This window comes from Vigna umbellata, chromosome 4 (assembly GCF_029865625.1).
Source record: "Vigna umbellata cultivar VRB3 chromosome 4, Vumbellata_1.0, whole genome shotgun sequence".
Lineage (NCBI taxonomy): Eukaryota > Viridiplantae > Streptophyta > Magnoliopsida > Fabales > Fabaceae > Vigna > Vigna umbellata.
The window spans coordinates 51,086,697-51,110,714 of NC_142168.1; the positions used below are offsets into that span (position 1 = coordinate 51,086,697).

Below are 24,018 nucleotides of genomic sequence, written 5' to 3' on the forward strand. Positions count from 1 at the left end.
TATATAAGCTTTAGGACTTCCCAGGGTTTGTATCTTTGGTTGGAGAAGATGAAAAACACACTTTTCACCCCTTGGGGGTAGAATTGGAGATGGTGACGACTCTCCTCTTTCTTTCTAGGGTTTTTCTATCTCTTCCATTCTTTCATTGTATTTCATCTAGTTTCATCATGAATATGGTGAACTAAACTTTGTATTGTTGTTGGGGAATCAATGTAATCTTTTGAAGCTCTCATATATGGAATTTGTGTTTAAACATCTTATTTGAGATACATGCTTTCTTTCATCATTAGTTAGGGTTTTTCCTCTTTGCTCAAAACATGCATTGTTTAACTCATTCGATGTCATGATTATTGGTTTTGTCGATATGGACACATACGGGGAAATCTAGATCCGGTGAAATTCTCCCAACAGCATATTGCTTAGACATAGGGATATGAGGTTTGGTTGCCTTTAAGCTTCTGTGCTTCAGAATTAATTGTTAGGGATGCTAGAAATTGTATGAACTCGTAATTAAGGATAGGCTTTCTTGCAAGGTGATTTAGAGAGTGGCATTAACATTGATGAAAAGAATGATGAATTCCTAAAGTATATGAGAGTGGATAAGATGAAATTGATTACCCCAACAACATACTCATCCATATAATTCGTTCAATGTTTGTGTTCTTCTTTCCCATTGATCATCACATGCATACATGTTTAATTCTTGTCTTTTGCATTTGAAACTTATACCAACTTGTTCACAAGTCTTAAATAATCAAGAAATCATATAACTAACTAGGCCGTGAGTCTTTTGGGAGAACGATACTCGGTCTTACCGAGTTTATTACTTGATACGATTCGGTCACACTTGCTGAGGGTTAAACAAATTTTTGGCGTTATTTTTCGGTGTTCATAAATTTGTCATCAATATGAAACATCTTAGTTCAAGTGAGATTGATGGGGACGTGGAGGAGGCAAAATATGTTTTTATTGGTTTGGAGGTACAAGGTGATGAAATGCAGAAGATAATGATGAAGAAGATATGGCTGAAGGAAGTGACATTCAACAAAAAACACATGCTAAGGGGTTATCAAATGATGAATGGGATTTTGAATTCCTGTTAACTCCATAACATAGTGGAAGTGAGGATGAGGGTGGGGAAAGACCAAGTTGTGGTTCCTTTCCTACATATGAAAAACAAAAGTCAATGGCAGAGTACAGATGGGAAGTTGGGACTACATTTATAAATAAGAATGAGTTCAATGAGACCATTTGAAGTTGTGCAGTTCATAGTGGGAGGGCACTCAAGTTTGTGAAAAATTATAAACGTAGGATAAGGGTGTGATGCATGGGTGGCCAATGTAGGTGTCCATGGATAGCTTATTGTGACGTTTTACCTTCACGTAAAACTTGACAATTATGGAAAATAGTTGATACCCAAACCTGCAATAGACAATTTAACATTAAAATGATGAATAATAAGTGGTTGAGGGAGAAATTGGATAGGTCTTTACATGAAAATCCTAATTTAAGGGTGAATGAAATAGGTTCAAAAGCATTGAGAAAATGGAATACCAATGTTGCAATTTCTAAAGCACGTAGAGCAAAGTTAATGACATCAAGTCAACATGAAGGTGATTTATGACTACGCACATAGGTTGTTGAGATGTAACCCAGGATCAATTGTTAAGGTTAAAGTACACAATGATAATGGTGACCCAATGTTCCAGAGATTTTATGTTTGTATAAAAGCTTGTAAGGATAGTTTTGTGTTGAAGACCCATTATCAGTTTAGATGGGTGTTTTTTGAAAGGTCAGTTTCAGGAAGAGTTGCTTAGTATTGTTGGTAGGGATCCAAATGACCATATGTTACCACTAGCATACACAGTAGTTGAAGTGGAGAATACAGACACATGGATGTGGTTTCTAGAGTTATTGGTATAAGACCTTGGAGTTAATGAAGTCTGTGGGTCATGCACGTGGATGTCTGACCATCAAAAGGTATGTGTATCACTTAGATTAGTTTTACTTTATTTTTTGTAATTGATGTAGGACTAATTAGGAAATTGATGTGGACAGGGGTTGTTGCTAGTTATCCATAAATTTTTGCCTTGGGTAGAACAAAGATTTTGCATGAAGCATATGTATACAAACTTTAGAAAAATGATTTTTGGACAAATATTAAAGAATCTAATGTGAAGGGCACAAGCACATCCCTCCAAGCTTGTGAGAGAGAAATGCTAAATATTAAAAAAGTGAATGTAGAAGCATATAAATACCTTATAGCTATTCTCATGAGGTACACTTTTTTCCTTACATGCACATTAACGAAGCTTTCAAATACTTTATAAGTGCCTTTCATTATTTTTGTGCAACAAGTATTCGTAAAGTCTCGGTTCACAAGTAAAGCCCTGTTTGATACCCTTGATAACAACATGAGTGAAGCCTTCAATAGTGTTATTTTTCATGCTAGAGGAAAACCCATTATCAAGATGCTAAAAGAGATTATACTTTATCTCATGAAATGATAGGCCCCCAACAAAATCAAGGTGGCATCTATGGAATTTTCTATCTGCCCAAAGATTAAAAAAAGACTTGTCAAGGAATCTAATTTATCAAGATATTGGAGCCCAAGGTAATAATCTATTGATACTCTTCATTTATGTTCATGTTCATTTTTGTATATTCATATTTAGATTAATTTTTCATTTATTTCTTAAAACTTTTCTGCATGAAAGATGTTTGAAGTTATACACGTTTGTGTCATTAGGAACAAGTTCACAGTGGACCTGGACAACGAAGAATGTGGCTACAGGAATTGGTTGATCAATGGCATCCCTTGTTGTCAATCTATTGTAGCAATGAACTTCTAAAATGAAGACCCAGAAAATTATATTCCAAGTTGGTTAAGAAGATCTACGTATGAAGAGACATATGCCTCCATCATTTATCCTGTGAATGGGCACCTACTATGGGAAACAACAAGCTTCCCATATGTATTCCCAACATTTAAGAGAAAGTTGTCTAGAAGGCCAAAGAAAAAAATAAGGTTGGAGCAATGGGAGCTAACGAGGGATGAGACTCAAATGAGGGTCAAAGTGGTCATAGAAAAAAATGTAGTATTTGTCGTAAAGTTGGGCACAACAAAAATCATTGACCCTTACGTCCTAATATAACAGAACCATCACAACCACCACAACAGTAAGTCTCCAATCCCCTCTACCATCATAGTCATTAACAACACCAAGTCTGCAATCCCCATTACCAACACAAGCACCACAACCAACTCCCCAATCCCTTGAACCATCATAGCTATCAATAGTACAGACTCCTCCATCCTCTCAACCATCACATGGAGCACCCCAACCAATGTAAGAATTCATACCACAATTAACTCAATCAATGAGAAGGGAAAAATTAGTTATTAGGATAAAAGTTGTTTAGTAGTAATTTCATGTACTTTGATTGGGAAAATTATTAGGAAAATTATGAAATAATTTCATTTTATACTTTGATTATGCACTTTAATTATGTACTTTGATTATGTAATTTGCAACATTTCACTGAGAATTAGCTCATTAATGTTATTATGTTATATTGTTATTAAGTGAATTATACTACTTCTGTTACTATATTTTGTCAAGTATCCTTGGTATGTATCATGTTGATATACATCAAGGAGCACATCACAATTTTTTTAAATAAACGGGGGACTAAATTGAACAATCCATAAGCAAATCAAATTTCTTTTATTCTTCATTTCTACTTATTAAAACAGACACTGATACATCATGCACTACATCAACCTACAAACATCACCTAAACACATGAACCTAAGCATTAACCTTAACATACATCAACAAAAAATACAACCAAATTGTCCACCTAACAACATCAACCTAAACACAACCATAATATCAAAATATTCAGCATACTACCAACACACACAACTCAGACTAAAAATTTTATCCATTTATTCAAAACTTTCACTAAATTTTTCATCACCCTCCTTTGTCTGACTAATGTAACATCTCTTCCATCAACGTTTTCTTCATAACACCACTTGAAAAAGTTACAGGACATTCCATTTGAAGATTCACCCTATTACTCATCAAAATAACTTCAACGTCAATATTAATTATCAAGACAAATCTAATATATTTAACGTGAAAAAAGGAATTGATAAAATATTGTAGTGACGACATCCCCAAAATTGTCTACCAGCATGCTTTGCAGTTTTGACCACTTTTGTTACAACAATATCACCACACTTCCAAATAGGGATTATTCCACTTCCCCTCCAACCACCACCATGTGACGAATGAGAAACTCCTTGACCCCATGCATTGGAACAAGAACAACAACATTGGAAAGAAGTCATACTTCTATCGACACAAGGACTTTTCTCAATTGAGGGAAAAAATTCAATGAATCCTAACTATCTTCATATACGAACCTTAACCCTCCTCACCTAAACTTTAACTTTAACTTTAAACATTGTCACATCACTTGGGTTGATCTTGCCACGTATTTTAAAACTAGACAACTCATTGAATTATGGGGAAGGTGGACATTACGCCGTTAGCGATTTAAACGTCCTCCGCAAAAAAGAACAAATTGAACAATTTTACAAAATAAGAGACCACTTTGAACATCTAAAAAAAGGTGAGGACTGTTTTGAACAAAACTAACTAATATAGAAACCAAAATAGATATTAAACCTAATTGTTTATGATAAATTATGGAGCAGAAACATATTCAACGCATTTTAATTTCATATATAAGTTGAGGAATTAAAAATATATTTAACAAAAACAAAAATACAAAGTTTTTCTTATTTTCACGAGGATAGATTGAATTTTCTAAGTCCACCTCCATATAAAGGCAACACCTTTTCCACCTACGATATTGCGTATCTTGCCCAATTAAAACTCAGCGACACTCGTTGTCGAACAACGTAGTCCTTGCTACATCAACCATCGCTAATGTCACGCAACCTCAGTGTGTTCCTTTTATTCCAACTTATGCTTATCACAACTTGTCAAGACACAAACAACCTTTTTTTCTATTTTCTTAATTCTTATTATTTTGGGATGTTTTATATTTTCTGATTTAGATTACTCACCATTCACTAGTGTAGAAATCACTTTAGGCATTCATTATTTTGGGCTTTTACGTCCGACCCGTATCAGACGTCTATATGGGTGACGTTGATGGGACGTCCGACTTGTTTAGTCGAACGTCTATATAGACGTCCAACCTGTGTAGGGTCGAACGTCTATATAGATGTCTGACCCTACACAGGTTGGACGTCTAAGACTCTGGAACGAGTTTGGCCTCTGTAATTCATTGGACGTCTCTGTATACACCGACAGAAGTCTATAGACGTCTGATGTGGCATTAACAGATGTCTAGATATTTTTTTTGAAAAAAAATATTTATTTTTGCAATAAAACCACACCTGAAAAACATAAAATTGTCCCAGAACATTGTAATATTATATATCAACTCGTTTGAAGTTAACAAAGTACTAAAAAACAATCCAAAACCTAAACTATCAAAAGTTAAAGTTAAACTAAATCTAAATATGTTGAACAACAATAATAAATCTTCCTATCTAAGTCCATCTTTGCAGAAGATAAGTTGTCCCCTCCTGTCTTATCTTCTTAATTGCGTCCTCTGGTATAACAAATGTACTCTTGAAGCGCTGCAAAATGAAGAAAGATGCATTATGTACCTATCTTACAAGAAAGTTAAGTTGTTAGAAACTAAGAATCTAAATAAGTTAAGCATCATTACCTCATTCTAGTCATTTGTAATGACGACTCGAATGATGGTCTTAATCTAAGACATGACATAGTACCCACATTCCCATGAATCTAGCTGCTTGTAATACTAAAATGACAAACTGAATAGTCAAGCATTTAAATCATTCAATAACTAGTAAAATAAATTAGAACTATAAATGACTTATAAACTTTGGATATAGGACAAATATTAGTTGACCTAGGTTTTTACCCATTACTCTATTTACATTGAAAACACAATGTAATATTAATATAACTGTATTTATCATAAAATGTGAAGGTCGAAATGAATTTGAAACATAAAAAGAGAAACACTTACCCTTGAAGCATGTTTCTTAAGTCATTTTTCATCTTCATGTGCAGCGAACAAAACCATACAATTTTACATTGTTTAGGAATGATGAGCATCAGCTGCCAATGAGACCTACCATGATTCATAAATAGTTAGTAAATTAGTTAAGAAAACTTTAATGAAATTTTACATCAAGCAACCCATACCCATCAATGTATGGCACAAAGTATGTCTCTGTTTAACTATCTTACATGCACCATAGTTGAATGATGGAAATATTCAACATCCTGTCTCCCCCAATGATCTCTAGTGCATCATTGAATGTGATATATGCTGGGACATGGGGGATGCCAAATACTCTATTATCCTAGTACACTTCTACTGGTCCTCTGTTCAACCTGGGTAATTTTTTCATGAGCTTTGTTAGAGGATCATCCTCCGCTTCAGCCAAGTCATCATCTTCATCTATGACTGGCTGATGCATCGACTGCTTGTGGGGACGTATGAACTGAACATAAAAATTTCAAAGTTATCAATAAATATTTTTAAATTTAACATACAAAGACAAATAATAAAAATATTATACTTGTTGTGTAGCAATGTGTGACATGATCAATGCTTTAGCCCAGGCTACAAATGTTCCTATGGCCTCCCCCAAAAAATGAATTTCTGAAGTGGGTATAAGCACCTAAGCCTGGGGATCCCGAACCTCGTCAATCCTCACACGCACGTGGTGGGGTAATAGGGGAACACCATGAACGGTCTACTCCCCCTCAAGTACTCGTTCGACAGCCACAATGCGTGGGGAATCCCCATCAACCAACAACTCATACTAACCACTATACTCAGTTGGATCTACAGCAGAGCATGATCGCCTAGTGTTGGACCTAGGTGGTGTGTGAGCTTCAATGGGCAACCCCATGATGGGCTGCGTCATGGAATGCAACTTCTCTTCAAGCACTCTTTGAATTTCTTTTTGTTCTTGTAGTTGCTCCATGAATTGTTGCTCCATTGATCTCATGCTTTGGTATAGTCATTCCTCCCACTGAAGATCCATCTTCCTAAATGCCTCCTGACTTGTGGATTGAGTGTTTTTTTGTGCAGGGCTAAAGTAGTCATGAAGACCAATCGCCCCAGGAACTCCACATACTGTGTGCTCGGGCTTTCCAATGGCCATTGTTAGAATGTCGTCCCTACCTTGGCCAACAAATGTTCCCTAAGTTTGCTGCTAAACCAACTCATCCCGCATATAAAAAAAACTTTGTAAGAAGGAAAATGCGATGATAAATACACAATCAAACAATGCTTTGGTTTAAACTTACAATTTTTTTTGAGATCAAGGCAGCTGAGGAAGATGTCATTCTCCCATCAAATTTAGTACGAGCAACCTTCCATAGCATGTACCTACTAGGTGCAGGTTCTAGGTCGGGGGACTCAAGTCCTAAGGCCTCCGCTCGAGTCTTCCTCATCTTCTCAAGTTTTGCATAACCACCTCGTGATAACACGTGTGGTGCATCATTTAGCCTTTACCTTTCTTGGGTGGCTAACCTTTTACCCTATGAAACCAGGTATATTCATAAGTGTAAAATCGTAATAAATTGCATTAACTAAAGACTCTGTAGATGTTAAGAGACAAACCTGCCAGTCGGCAAACTCTCTAGATGCACCAAACTGCATTCGTTCCTCTGTGTGAAATTGTAGAGTTCCCATGGATTCTCATGTTGTTTGTCTCCAAAGACATATACATGTGTCAGTCTTCTCTTGAAATCCCTTCATCTGGTCGCTACATGGGACAACACTTTCTTTCTAAGCTCAACAGTGTTTGGAATTTCATAATTTTGCTGTTTAGAATAAAGAACATGTTAATGACATAAACCTATAAGAGAAAAAAGTATATCAAATTTCTTTTAGCTATACATACCTGAATATCTTGCCATAAGAGGTTCTTGTCGACCTCTGGGACGTCCTCCCAAGAATTAAGAAGGATAGACACATGGGTTTTTGGTAACACACCCAAATAACTCCTAAACCTATCAGCATTTGGCCATGATGGCACACCTGATTTGGGGTCAATGTCAACATGTCTCCTCTTGCCATCAACGCGTTGGGATGTCACTTCTGGTAATAGTGTGATAGATCGATGACGTCCTGATCCTAAGGTCGACATACCTGCAAAATATATACAAGGTTAGTACTACATAAAATATGATGAATAAGACAACATTTAAAGTCACTAAAAATATATCACAAAACCTATTAAGATATTGTTTTCTCCTAGATCCCTTCATTGTGATCACTATGAATTACGTGGATGTCATCAGCTACGTCATCGACCTGGTCTTCAATGGGTCTTCAAGCAACAGATGTTGTCTCAAGTATATCAAGAGAATCTTCATCATCATAGTCGTGCATTTTTTCCTTCCAAAACCACTGACCATTTTTGATTTCCTGGATCATTTTCTTCATCATCTACTTTTGTTTGAAAACAAATATTGTTTATATAGTACCCACCATATGTAATTACATTTGTGTTCGGCCTACGAGATAGCCTCAATAGTACCCACCATATATAGTACCCACCATATGTAATATACATACCAATCATAACATTCAAAAGCCAATAACATGCGTACGCAAAAGCCAATAACATGCATACACATTGAGTGTGTTATTAGAAAAGAAGTTGATCAAGCTCAATTAAACATCCTAAACAACATTGTTGATGTGATTCCTTACATTTCTGAACAGGTTAATGAAATAAAGGCATCACACCCAAGAATGAGTGAAAAATTGCATCTTAATGAACATGTCAACCTTTTTACAATGGTTTAAGAAAAGATTTATGCGACTCCAGATGTTTCTGAAAGTCTATTGAGGCTATCTCGTGGGCCGACCACAGATGTCATTACATATGATAGGTACTATATAAACAATATTTCTTTTCAAACAAAGGTAGAAGATGACAAAAGTAGAGTTCAAAATAGTGGAATTGCACTACAAGCTAAGGTTGTGCACTTTGCTAATTCTAATGACAAAAATCCAATCACAACATCCATGAGTTATTTTGGAATAATACAAGAAATATGAGAAGTTGATTATGTCAGTTTTAGAGTCTCAGTTTTCAAGTGTAAATGGGTTGATATAAATTTCGATGTGATGACAGATGGCTTTGGTTTCACATTGGTGGACCTTAACAAGATGAATTACATTGATGAACAATTTATTATGGCTAGTCAAGCAAGACAAATATTCTATGTAAATGATCCAGCAAATAAAAAATGGTCAGTGGTTTTGGAAGGAAACAACATGCACAAATATGATGATGAAGATTCTCTTGATATACTTGAGACAACATCTATTGCATCAAGACCCATTGAAGACAAGGTTGATGACATAGCTGATGACACCCATGCAATTCGTAGTGATCACAATGAAGGGATATGGGAGAAAACAATATCTTAATAGGTTTTGTGATATTTTTTTAGTGGCTTTAAATGTTGTTTTATTTAGCATATTTGATGTAGTACTAACCTTGTATATATTTTTCAGGTATGTCGACCCCAGGATCAAGAAACAATAGACATGGTCGATGTGTCACAAGATTGCTAGATGTGACACTAAGAAGACGTATGTTAATGTCATGTCAGACGTCTATATATGTCTGTCATTGCACACACAGACGTCCAATGACTTGTAGAGGCTGCTCGCGACAGGGTCTTAGACGTCTGTTGCCACCCAATCCGACATCTATATAAGCGTTTGATCTGTAGAGGACAAAACGTCTATATATACATCTGACCTCTACAGATCGGACGTCTATATAGATTTTTGAATAGGGGTCCGACGTCCCAGCAATGTCACCCGAATAGACGTCAGGTCGGGATCAGACGTAAAAATCCCAAAATAACATACGTCTAAAGTCTATTCTGCACTAGTGTTTGTGTTAAGATTATCTAAAGAAGAGATTTTGGGTATGATCATTTTAAAAGTTACACACACACAAAAAAAAAATATTGAGCAAAAACACAATCAAAAGAAGAAAACTAGTTGCAATAAAATTTGTAACGTTACTCCCATTTTTCATTTTCTTAACTCTCCCTACAACCTTTTCCTTCTTTCTCTATAATTTTCTTTCTTTAAGTTTTTATTTGATTAAATTTTCAAATAAAATAAGTTTCTATTTACTCTAAAAAAATTTCTTCTATCTTTTCAAATAAAAGATTTCACTGTAGGTTTTGATATTGTATAAATTTTGAAACAAATTAGTATTTGTGAAATTTTCCAACAAGTATATATGTTATACTTTAATACTTGAGATGATGGGGAACCTTTAACATTATTCCTATTACTTGTGAGTCTTACCAGAGTCTTTTCATCTAATTCTATTAGAAAACTGAAATATAGCAGTAGGCTTAGTTCCTTTCAGAACTTCAATTCGTTTTAACTACTTTCTTTTCTTATAAATATTATAGTAAAAATTATTCACTCAACACCAAAATACTTATTAGATATGCATTTATCATATAAACATTTGTGCATAAGTTAACTATGTTATTAACACAAAACAAGTTTAAAGTGTTTTATTTGCAATATAAATTTACGTTATCCTATGGCAAACTATAAATACACTACAAGAATAATTGATATTACCGACGGCCGTAGTTCATCGGTAATGTTTCAAATCCGTCGGTAATTGTCGTTTACCGACGGCTTACCGACGATCAAAATACCGTCGATAAAAACGTTGTCGGTAATTATTGTCGGTAAACGTTGTTGGTCAAAATTATCGTTGGTAAAAATGTTGTCGGTAATTACCGACGGTTAAAATACCGTCGGTAATTATCGAAGGCTTTTGTCCTTCGGTAAAGCCGTCGGTAATGTTGTCTAGCGAAATAATGGGCGGGAAAATTCCTGCTCTTTTTACCAACGGCCAAAAGCCTTCGGTAAATCCATCGGTAATCTTTTTATCCAAGGCTTTTGACCGTCGGTAAAAAAGATTAAAAACACCGTCAGAAATTAAAACATATCGACGGATATTGATCCGTCGGTAAAAATCCGTCGGTAATATTAATATTTTTTGTAGTGATAGTTTATGAACTTATTTATAAATTACTATCAGACATATCTTCTAAAACTATACCTCAAAAGAAAGTAATGTCAAGTCTAACATTAGTATCTGATATAATGTATGATTTCTTCTTAAAACTAATTAATATTTATGGCATTAACCAACATATGTAAAGGTTGTACTCTAAAACTTCATGATATATTACAGTTACCTAATAGTAATTTATCTTTTCATAATATCTTAACGTAGCGTAAATATTTGAAATAACTTGTAAGCAATTCATAAACTATTATTGGTCAATTCCACAAATCCTAATTTATTTTAAAATGAATTTTTTATGTGGTTTCAAAACCAAATGTTCATATTGAGTGAATAAATTTCAATGTAAATAAATATTATATTTACGGAGTCGAATGTACCATGAAAAGATGATTTTCATGTACTTTCTTAATCTTCTATGAGTTTCCTTATGCTATCTTTTTGGTGCTGGTCCTCCATAAATGAATGGTAATGTACCTACAAATAGGACTGGGCAAAAATAACTGATCGGTACTGTACTGTAGTTAATTGTACTATATTATACTAAAAATAACTGATCCATTTTTACTAAAACTTAAATATACTATTTTATGGTTCAGTTTTTAAGAGGGTGTTGCATTCTCTTTGCGGGATGCAGGAAGAAGGGTGGCTAGGGTAAAAGTAAAGAGATGGGGTAAAATGAAAAAATGAAAAAGTTTTTAAAAATTTTAATACCCCTTAGAGTGAATTCGCATAGCGCAACTGACCTGTGCGCTCTACGAATCTACTTGTAACTCCCTCGTTTCCTGTAGACTTTGAATATTTTATTATTTTTTTCTTTTTCAATAGTTAGTCGCAAAGCGCACCGCATCTGTTCGCTGTGCGACTACTTTTATTTTTTTATTTTTTTTATAACAAGGACATTCGCGTAGCGCACCTCAGTTGTGCGTTGTGCGTTGTGCAAATTAAATTACATAAGTCCTCTCCACATTGATTCTCGCTATGCGCAAAATATAGCAAAGCGAATATTTTGACAGAGTGCTCCCTCTTTTTCTGCTAGCTTAGCGCAAGATGAGCGTTATGTGAATTAATGGCTCAATTTCTCCTACTTTGCTCCAGTGATTGTACTCACTTTGCGTTTCCAATTCGCTATGCGGATCGCTTTACAAAGAGAAAATTAAATTTTAGATCGCAAAGCGCATATAGTGCGCTGCACGAACATCAATACAATGAGCAATTTCTTTTTCTCTCACGCATAGCGCATGTAATTCGTTGTGCGATTAAATCACTACCTCATAAAATCATATAGTCGTATAACGGACCTCAGTTGTGCGCTATGTGACTAGAGCGTCAGAAATCAATATTCAAGCTTCATCAACACTTCCTCTCCACACTCAAACTCAACAATTACAGAAACACAATCAACAAACACACATTTATACAAACATGTGCTAGGGTGCCTCCTAGCAAGCGCTTCTTTAACGTCACTAACTTGACCCAGAAAATTCATGGTTCAGATAAATGAATAATTTTGGTGAGACGTTCAACCTCTCCACCCAAATAATGTTTCAATCTTTGACCATTTACAATCTAGCTTCTATTTGAATCCTCAGAATTTGGATCCATCAATTCAATAGCACCATAAGGCTTGACTGCCTTAATCACAAAAGAACCAAACCATTTAGATTTCAACTTACCTGGAAACAGTTTGAATCTGGAATTGAACAACAGTACCTGTTGTCCAGGTTGAAATTCTCTCTTGATCAACTTTTTGTCATGGTACATCTTGACCCTTTCTTTATATTTTCTTGAAGAATCATAAGTAGTCATCCTCATTTCCTCCAACTCTTGCAACTGAAGCTTTCTTTTACCTGCATAAAGAAAATAATCAAAGTTAAGGAATTTTAATGCCCAATATGCTTTATGTTACATCTCAACTAGAGATGACATGACTTGCCATAGACTAACTGGAAGGGTGTTAGCCCCACAAGAGTCTTTAAGGCAGTCCTATATGCCCATAGATCTAACTTTGCAGCCCAATCCTTTCTTGATGATGAAACAATCTTTTCAAGGATTCTTTTGATTTCCCTATTGGAAACTTCAGCTTGGCCATTGGTCTGAGGATGATATGGTGAGGCAATCTTGTGCCTCACATCATAATGTGACAAGACCTTAGCCAATTGAGCCTTACAGAAATGTGATCCTCCATCACTTATGAGGATCCTAGGCACACCAAATCTTGAGAAGATTTGTCTTTTGAGAAATTTAACAACTGTGTCTTGGCATCATTCTTTTGTCATGATGTAGCTTCCACCCACTTACTGACATAATCCACTGCCACTAAAATGTATTCATTGTTGTAAAAAGAAGGTAATTGTCCCATAAAATCTATTCCCCAACAATCAAACACTTCAACCTCTAAAATAGCCTGTAGTGGCATCTCATGTCTTTTTGAAATGCTTCCAGTTCTTTGGCATTTGTCACAACCTTTTGCATGAGCATGTGCATCTTTAAATAAGGTTGGCCAAAAGAAACCAAATTGAAGCACTTTAGTGGCTGTCCTTTCTCCATTATAGTGTCCTCCATATGGCGAATTATGACAATGCCATAGAATACCAGCAACTTCCTCTACTGTGACACACCGCCTCAGTAAGTGGTCAACACCCAACTTGAAGAGATAAGGATCTTCCCAAAGATATTCTTTGGAATCATGTAGAAACTTCTAATTTTGTTGCCAAGTCAAGTCATCAGGGAGAATGCCTGCAGCTTTAAAATTTGCCATATCTGCAAACCATGGCCTCTATTGTATGAGCATCAGACGCTAATCAATAAATTCTGCCTTAATTTCTCCTTCTTTATCAATCACCTCAGTGTTAATGAGGCGAGACAAATGATCAGTAATGACATTCTCGCTCCCCTTTTTGTCTTTAATTTCAAGATCAAATTCTTGTAACAGTAAAATCCATCTGATGAGACGTGGCTTTGAATCAAACTTTGCCAGTAAGTATTTTATGGCTGAATAGTCAGTGTAAATGATAACTTTAGACCCTATCAAATAAGGTCTAAAATTTTCAAGAGCATACACAATCGCCAAAAATTCTTTTTTAGTTGTGGCATAATTCAATTGTGCATCATTCAGAACTTTACTGGCATAATGAATAACGTGAAAAACTTTGCCACGTCTTTGTCCCAACACAGCCCAATGGCATAGTCACTAGATCACACATTAACTCAAAATCTTGAGTCCAATTTGGTGCGACTATAATAGAGGTCATGACTAGCTTTTCTTTCAATATTTCAAAAGCTTTCAGACACTCCTCATCAAACTCAAACTGAGTGTCTTTCACAAGCAAATTGCAAAGGGGTTTAGCAATCTTGGAAAAGTCTTTTATAAATCTCCTATAAAATCCAACATGTCCAAGAAAACTTCTTACCCCTTTCACATTTGTAGGAGGTGGTAACTTTTCAATCACGTCAACCTTAGCTTGATCTACACCTATCCCCCTGGATGAGATCTTATGTCATAAGACAATCCCCTCACGAACCATAAAATGACATTTTTTCCAATTCAACACAAGGTTCGTGGCAATGCATCTTTTCAAGACTACATCCAAGTTCTGCAAGCATAAATCATATGATTTGCCAAAGACTGAGAAATCATCCATGAAAACTTCTATGCAATTCTCAACAAGATCAGCAAAAATGGCTAGCATGCAACGTTGGAATGTGGCAGGAGCATTACATAGACCAAATGGCATCCTTCGATATGCGAACAAACCAAAGGGACAAGTGAAAGCATATTTTTCTTGGTCTTCAGGATTCACTACTATTTGATTGTACCCGGAATAGCCATCCAGGAAACAATAGTAGGCTTGCCCTGCCAACCTTTCCAACATTTGATCCATAAAAGGGAGAGGAAAATGGTCGTTCCTGGTGGCTTGATTTAATTTTCTATAATCAATGCACATTCTCCACCTTGTGATTGTTCTTGTAGGAATTAATTCATTCTTATCATTTTGAACAACATTCATACCCGTTTTCTTAGGAACAACATGCACAGGACTCACCCAAGCACTATCAAAGATAGGATATATCATTCCTGCTTCAAGCAATTTAAGTACTTCCTTTCTCACCACCTCTTTCAAAGTTGGATTCAATCTCCTCTGTGGTTATGCTATGGGTTTATAGTCCTCTTCCATCATAATCTTATGCATGCAATACGTTGGACTTATACCTTTCAAATCAGAAATATGTCAACCTATTGCCTTTTCATTCTCTTTTAAGATTTCAACCAATTTTTCTTCTTCACTCCTTGATAGAGAATTGCTTCTGATCATAGGCTTCTTGGAATTTTCCTCTAAAAACACATACTTAAGATGATCAGGAAGCATTTTTAATTCCATCTTTTCCTGATCATCTAAGTTAGCCTTTTCTAATTTTTCCACTTTCACATTAGTGGATTTCTCTTCTTTCAATCTTTCCAGATGTTGTGAAATCTCCTCTACTTCAGATTCTTCTTCTAAAGTAAGTTCCTCACATGAATTTATCAAGACACGCTCTAAGGAAGATTTCACATACATCTGACTTCTCACTTTCTCAACCACATCATCCAAAACTTCAACTCTGAAACAGTTTCCTCTATCTTTGTTGTGTTGCATAGCTTCCACTACATTAAAGGTAACAGTTTCGTCATGTAACCTCACCTTCAGATGACCATCAATTATCACCCTAGTAGCTTTCATAAAAGGTCTTCCAAGTATAAGGGGGACTTCAGTATCCTCCTCCATATCTAGAATAACAAAATCCACTAGAAAAGTGTATTTGTCAACTTTCACTAAAACATCTTCAATAACTCCATATGGATACTTGACAGACCTGTCTTTTAGTTGGAGTGTCATCCTTGTTGGTTTTACTTCCATGTCACCAATTTTCTTTAACATAGACAAAGGCATTAAATTGATACTTGCACCTAAGTCTATCAATGCTTTTCCAATGGAGAGTTTTCTAGTTGTGCATGGAATAGTAAAACATCCAAGATCTTTAAATTTTGGTGGTAGAAGTTTTTGGATGATGGCACTACAATTCCCTTGCACCTCAATTGTTTCTTCCTCAATATACTTTATCTTCTTTGTCAACAAATCTTTCATAAATCTAGCATAAAAGGGCATTTGTTGAAGTGCTTCTGAAAAGGGAATTGTGATTTCCAGCTTTTCGAAGAGAGCCATGAATCTAGAAAATTGACTTTCCTTTTCCTTTCTAGAATAAGTCTTTGGATACGGTAAAGGATTCAAAACTTGTTTTCCTTTATGATTCTCTTCCACTTCCTTCTTTTTATCTTCTTCTTCCTCAACTTTCTCTTCTTTCTCTTCCTGCTCTTCACTTGATTTCTTCTTTTCATCCTCCTTATTTACAACTACACTTTCTAACACTTTACCACTCCTTGTGATTATAGCTTTGCAATGATCTTTTGGATTTGGTTCAGTGTTAGCTCCAAATGTATTTACAGGCTTATCTTCTAATTTCTTTGCCAATTGACCCATTTGAACTTCTAAATTCCTTATAGAAGCGTCTATGCTCTTTTGATTTGATATGGAAATTTGCATGAATTGTTGAATAGTTTCTTCCAGTTTGGATGTCCTATCAGAAAGATTAGGTTGTTGTTGAAACTGTTGTTGTGGTGGTCTACTAGAACTAGCCTGACCCATGCTAGGATGAGGTCTCCATCCTTGATTATAATTTTCATAATTGCCTGAACGACCTTGATTACCCATGTAATTTACCTCTTCCTTTACATTGGTCTGAATAGCACACTGTCCATTTTGGTGCTCTCCACCACACAGTTCACAACCTTGCACAGTTTGATGATGTTGTGCCTGTGATACAGTTTGGAGTTCCTTGGGTAGTTGTGACAACTTTTTCATCAAAGGCTCAAGCAGTTGAGTCATGATTTTATTTTGGGCTAACAAGGCATCTTGGGATTGCAATTCAAACATGCCTTTCTTTTGCGTGTGCACTCTCCCACTTTGGACATCATTATCACTAGATGCCATATTTTAATTTATTTCATGTGCCTCATCAGGTGTCTTCCACCTAATGTTACCTCCAGCTGAGGCATCTAGCGTAAGCTTTGTGTGAGATTTTAAACCTCCGAAGAAAAGGTTTAATTGAGTGGGAACGTCAAACCCATGAATTGGAGTTTTTCTCAACAACCCCTTGAACCTATCCCATGTTTGACTCAACGACTCTTCAGGCTCTTATTGAAAGGAGGATATTTCCTGTTTGCCTTTATTTATCTTGGATTGGGGGAAAGATTTATTCAAAAACTTTGCCACAACGTCCTCCTAAACAGTCTGACTTCCTTCAAGAAAAGAATTTAGCCAAAGCTTGGCATTTCCAGCCACTGTAGTTATATGCTTGTACGCTCATGACACTTGTGAATTCAATTAAAGTTATGTTTCTCTTTATTATTTTATTGTTATCTACGTTAAGTTATATACATATATTATTGATTGTGATAACATGTTATGTTTCTTTTAGACACATGAAAGCTATAAAAGTGATTAAAGTTATGTTGAGTTGGTTTGATTATGTGATACATGCAAATAATCTTGTCATTCATTACTTTTGTCCGCTATGATCCGATTATTTCAATTCATATAAGAATGATGACTTGATAATTCTAACAAATGGTGCACACTTAAAGTTTAATATTAGATCTTCAAGTCATTACATGAATCAAGTGAAAGAATGTTAAATTATATTAGTTTAATATTTGGTTAATGTAATTTAAAGAATCATTTTGATGTAAATATTTTAATTTGATGATTATAATATAAATATATTAAAGTTATAGGGATTATTTTAGAGTTATTAAAATTAATTTCTCTCTTACTAGAAAAGCGCGATTTACAGACGGCATTTTACCGAAGGCTTTGAAGCCCTCGGTATTGAGATGATTAGCGAAGGCTTTTAAGCCTTCGGTAACGTCCTGGCTAATTTAAGTCACAAATTGGGTTTTTCGTTCCTCAATTTGATTTTCTTCAGCTTCGTCGCTTTCGTCCGTCTCATTCATTTCTCCACAGACTTCCCTCTCTTTCTTCACGCTCCCTCAGTTTCTCGGTTAGTCACTGGTGGTGGCCCGTCACGATGGTGAGTGGTGCGTTGATCGCTGTTCGTTCACGGTGCGTGGTGGTTTGGGGAGTCTTTGGGCTAGGGTTCGTCGTGGTTTGGTCTTGGGCTAGGGCTGGTGGTATGGAGGTTGAGGGACTTTGTTGGAGGGGCCGTTGTGGGCTTCTGTCGCTGTCATGCTCGTGAAGCAGTATCTTGGTAGAGGTAAGTTCCACAGAATTTCATTCACACTGTCATGTTCATATTGCTGAAGCCTAGACAGTGTTGTTGCCTTGATATTGGTGGAGTGAGGGTGGAGAGAGAAGAGGAGGAAAACGCGGCGAGGATTGTAGATATTGTGGATGAGTTTTCTGGGTTTTCTACTTCGAACGAAGATGATTCTTCTAGCACTACCACAGGTCCTAATTCTGCTACCGCAGGTAACTGGCAAAAGGGTAAGCTTTTAGGGCGTGGTTCGTTTGGCTATGTCTATGAAGGGATTTCTGAGTAAGTGATTTTGAGCCCATCACTTCGCTTATACTCACTCAAAGTTATTGTTAGAAACGAAAGATAAGCCTTATTGTTTATTTCATTGTTTACTGTGGTGTTGGAGTTAGAGAATAGGGTTAAGAAAAAGAGAAATAATTATAGTAGGACCAGTGAGAACAGTTTCAGGGATTCGGTTCATCTATTTTATTCCTCTCTTTCTACTGAAATCTTTGTAGGATACTATGTTATGGAATGTTAGTGTTATAATTAGGAGATTGGCAGGTTAGTTGCAGAAGGTTTGGATATGAGAATATGTTGGAAAAGCATATGACAGTATGTGAATGTCAATTTTGTTGGAAAGTGCTTACCAGTACGCTATAATTGTTTTCAGTTTGTGGACTAAAGCATAGCCGTGGTTGTTGGGAAAATGTCTTGCTCCTTAAATAATATAATCAATCATTTCCTTTCTTTTCAAAACAGTAATTTTTTTACAATGAAGAAGTGATCGGATCTATTGAGATGAAAGGAAAGATGATTTTTTGTGTTTTGGTGAGTTATTTCTACACATAATATTCAGGAATTATGACCAAGCTAAGGAAACTAAATAAATTAAGGAAATAAGGAAACATGCAAATAGAATCAAGATGATATCTGAACATATATAACAGAACTTTTAAACTGTCTTGTACTTTTGGTTAACAATCTATTGAAAAAGACTATGATTAGTGCATTCCTTTTTTGCATGTGTTGGCCCGTGTCATTACTCCTTGGGCTGTTGATTTTTAAGCAATGGAAAACATAATTAGTATTGATTTAACTTTTTTCTTTGCCAAATATTCTAGATTATATTATTTTATATTTGTTGCTTTTATGGTTTAAGTTTTCCTTTAATATGGAGCCCCTGTTGGGGCATTCCTAAACTATCATAACTCTTTGATGCTAAAATATATTTGTTCTGTTGCTCTTCCGGATTGGGAAATACTCATAAGCATTATATGAGTATTTTTTTTGTCATAGAATGGTCAAACTAAGTTTATTAGACCACTTAGTTAAGTTATCATCTACTTTTGTATATCTTGTGTTCAAATTGCTTCATTATATGGGTTGGTTTCCCTACAAAGCCCCTATTTCAAAACTCTAAATTAATTGAAGTTCACAAGATTTGATATTTGATCCCATTATGGTGGCTTTTAGAAGTTACTTAAGTGCTAACTACTTGTGCATTCCTTTTGTTAATTTGTTTATATGTTCTGATTTCCACTGCAGAGATGGATTCTTTTTTGCTGTAAAACAAGTTTCACTACTTGATCAGGGGAATCAGGGAAGGCAAAGTGTATATCAACTGGAACAGGTGAGATGAGATTTCTCTCTTCTCTCTATTGCTTTGGTTTGTGAAAAATGTTTCTTATTTTTGTTTAGTGCTTTCACTTTTAATTACAAAGTGCTTCCAGAGAACTTGTTATCCCCTAGTCGACTGCATAATGTGATGACAAGAAGCAAAAAAAATACTTTAGCTAAAGATGGAACTTAAAATAATAATATATACTAATTAATAGTCACTGATCAGTGTATTAAAAGTAAGAAAATGGGAAGCTTACACATCCTGCAAAGTAGTGAGTCTTGCAAATGTTGCAAGCAACTCTCCAGTAAAATTGTTGGAGGTAAGTAGCCTAAACGTATTAAAAGCAACAATAAATCATCAAAAGTCTGCATGTTCATTTTACCAATTAAATGTACGACAATCTAACCATTGCTGCTGGGAGAGTGCATCGGAGATTTTGTACTTTCAAAAAAGTCTGCATGCTCATTTTACCAATTAAATGTCCTCAAATTTGAATGCAATTTAACTTAATTTTGTAATTAAACTTGAAAGACAATTAATGAGAACAATATATGGAAACTTTGAAGTACATGTTAGTAACATGGCAGATTGTGGCATTCTCAAAGGAGCAATCACAGGTGACATTATTTTCTGTCCCTCTCAATTTACTTTCTCATGTCAGTATTTTTCTTCTAGATTTCTTTCTCAATTTACTTATCTGTACATTTGAGAGTTGATTAATTATATTTGATTCTATATAATGCCTAGTGAAATCTGTATTTGTAATTTAAACTATGTTGTTTATTGCAGGACGTGTCAAATCTGTATATATTTATTGAGCTTGTAACTAAAGGATCCCTTAGAAATCTCTACCAGAGATATACTCTTCCAGAAATCTCTACCGGAGATATATCCCTTAGAATATATACGTGACAGTTTCTATCCCCCTAAATGGATGTTTATATATTATATCAAAAATCGATATTGCACAAGGTTAAGATCAAGAGGTTGAATGTGTACATGTCACATGTGGGTTTGGTATTGGAAATTTAACTATCAGTGTTTTCTTTTCTGGGGTTGTGCAGTATGTTCATATTTTCTATAACTTTGTTTTTTGTATTTCTGTTTCATTAATGTAATGTCATGAACAATCTTTGTATATATTACCTAATTATTCCACTGATTATAGGGATATTAAATGTGCGAATATATTGATAGATGCGAATGGATCTGTTAAGCCTTCAGATTTTGGATTGACGAAGGTGGCTCTCGGTTCATGACTTTGTTTTGTTCCTGTCGAGCTTTCATTTCTGAATAATCTTCTGTTGTTTATCTTTCCATTTTCTAATATTGTGTTATTTTTATTGTTTTTCAGGCAATTGATAACACTCTATATTTACATATTTTTCTTTGTTAAAAATCATTTTTTAGATTTCTTTAGTTTTTAATTTCTTAGAATTAGGCTAGTTTTATGTTTTTCTCTTAATTCTTTAGTTTTGTAGAATTTAGTTAAAAATAGGTTTTTAGGTGTAATTTTTAGTTTTTTTTAATAATTAGAAAATCTTATTTTGTTTTCTTAGAAAATCTTTGATAAAAATATTTCTTTGTTAAATTTCCTTTTCTTTTCTTTAATTTTGGATTTTTTTTTCTCTTTACTGCAGATACAATTTAATTGAAGTTGTGCTGCTAGATTGGCACTAGGTTGGCGCTGATGACACTGCTGGGCCCTACTACAAGTTGAAGAATTGGGCCACTGTTGCTGGATTGGTAAGGAAAGTGCACAACATTGCTGCTGGAATGCACTGATACACTGCGCTGGAATTGGGCTTGTAGAGTTAGTGCAACGACGTCGTTTTGGAGGCTGGCAGCTGCAATTCCCTTGGGGGTTCTTTGCTGGAGCACTTCATTTGGAGAAAGGAAAAGCAAAACCCATAGCTAGGGCAGAGCGAGAGCTGAAGAGAGGAGCACATCACTTACCTGAGGCTCGTGCCACTCCACCGAAGTTGCACACGTGCTGAAGAAGATGATCGGTGAGGAAGAAGCTGACCGGAGCTGCCCGTTATAGAGGATCAAATGGCTGGAAACGCAAGCTCGAAGCAAATGAACAGTGGCCGCTGGATCAAGAGCAGGAAGCGTCGTCGAGAAGGTTCCCTCTTTCATTTTTCCTTTGCTTTTTCTTTCATTCTTTTCGGACCCTATATAAAAGGGCTTTCACCATGTAAATAGACAGAGAGAACATTTCTTCATATACTTTTGAGATACACTTTCAGTTTACAGTTCTAAGCTCTGTAGATTAGGGTTCTTTTCCGCTTTCTATAGAGTAGGTTTCCGTTCTCCTTGCTTTTAGAGCACACATCACGGTGGTGACAGCCCGTGGTGTCTTCGATTGACCATGTATTCGGTACAATTTTTGTAATTTTCTTTTCTCGTTAATAATACATTTTGTTCTTGATGTTTCACATGTTCAGTGTTTTGTTATTCTGTTATGTTTCGTGCTTGTGTGTTTCTTGTGTTGTTTCAATGAATAAACGAATTGGACTATGATTCTTTGCATTATATATTTCCTTTTGGAATCAAATGACTCTATTTTGAGCATTCACTTTCGAGATGTCTTCTCGAGCCAAAGATGAGTCCAGTAAATAAAAACTCATTCAGTTTTGTGTTTTTATTCTTTTTCTTCTATTATTTTTGTATGTGATTTCAATTCTGGAATTGAACTTTATTTGAGATTTGTGAAGGAAAACATCCACATTTCTACATCTGTTTTGGATGTAATATGACTCCATAGTGAGCATTACTTATCAAGAGGTCTTCTTGAGAGATGTTAAGCTTCATAATTGTCAGATTAAATTCAATTTCAGTGTTGTAAAATTGTTCTTGTTTTGTTTCAATTCTGATTTCTGGTCCTATTTTCTATTTGATGATATAGATTAGGATAGAGTGATCTGTATTGCTGATTTGGTTTCATTGCTAGTTGATTTCTGTTTTAGCCACTACTTCTTACTTTGATTTTTGTCTTCCTGTAAATAGACTAGGTTTAGTATATTAGATGTTGAACTGACCACTCTTTTGGTTCTGATACATGTATATACCACTGCTTTAGGGATCTTAGTATCTTGTTCAGTTTTAGTTTTGGTTTCCTTGCACTGTTAACTGTTAGCATTCATAGGTTAATTCTAATTGCATTCAGTTTTCATTTTAGTTTAGGTTCTGTTTTGTTTTGCATTCACTTTATAATTTAGCTTAGGTTTCAGTTTTTTTTATTTTTATTTCTTTGCATTTTATTTCTTGATTTTTCTTTTATACAGATTTGATTTCTTTATTCTTTTCTCTTTAATTTCATTGTTTCATTTTCTATTTCCCCACCTTGCTTTAGTAGTTATTAGATAGTAAATAAATACAAGATTTAACTCTACACTTTAGGCTTAATTGTACCGAGTCTGAGGATTGATACCTAGGTTGTCCCTTTACTACATTAGTGGGGAAACTTAGTTTGTTCTGTTTTTGCGCGACGAAAATCAGTTTAACAGCAATCAAATTGAATGATGTTAAATCATGCAAGGGAACAACATTCTGGATGGCCCTAGAGGTTTGCCTTCAATATTCTCTTCTAATTAAAGTTATTGAAAAATGGGTATGGGTCGTCATTTGTATGAATGGAGTGTAGACATGGTTGTTAGTAAGTAACAATTATAATGTAAGTTTGTTGCTGGATCCATGGTTCTAGATTGAGTTTATACTTTTTTTTCAGCCCTTTGGTAATTACCGAAGGCTTTTGCCCCTCGGTAATTACCGAAGGCTTTTGCCCCTCGGTAATTACCGAGGGCCAAAGGCCGTCGGTAAATGTTAGCGACAAGGGATTTATCGACGGTCATCTGGACGTCGATAAGCCGTCGGTAAAAGGTCATTACCGACAGCTTCTGGCGGTTTCCGAGAG

The 24,018-nt window shown here is 35.3% G+C and overlaps 1 protein-coding gene and 1 non-coding gene across 2 annotated transcripts; both read left to right on the forward strand.

Annotated features, from left to right (window-relative positions):
- The first annotated feature begins 17,344 nt into the window (after positions 1-17,344).
- LOC148200533 (small nucleolar RNA R71) lies at positions 17,345-17,451 on the forward strand. Its single transcript, XR_015786453.1, has one exon. It is a non-coding gene; the product is annotated as a small nucleolar RNA R71 (small nucleolar RNA).
- Positions 17,452-18,064: 613 nt separating this feature from the next.
- LOC148200534 (mitogen-activated protein kinase kinase kinase 1-like) lies at positions 18,065-23,813 on the forward strand. Its single transcript, XM_088112977.1, has 6 exons — positions 18,065-18,778; positions 20,027-20,111; positions 20,892-21,010; positions 21,271-21,353; positions 23,612-23,670; positions 23,784-23,813. The coding sequence occupies exons 1-6, from the start codon at positions 18,528-18,530 to the stop codon at positions 23,811-23,813; spliced, it is 627 nt and encodes a 208-aa protein (XP_087969103.1). The 5' UTR covers positions 18,065-18,527.
- The last annotated feature ends 205 nt before the right edge of the window (positions 23,814-24,018 follow it).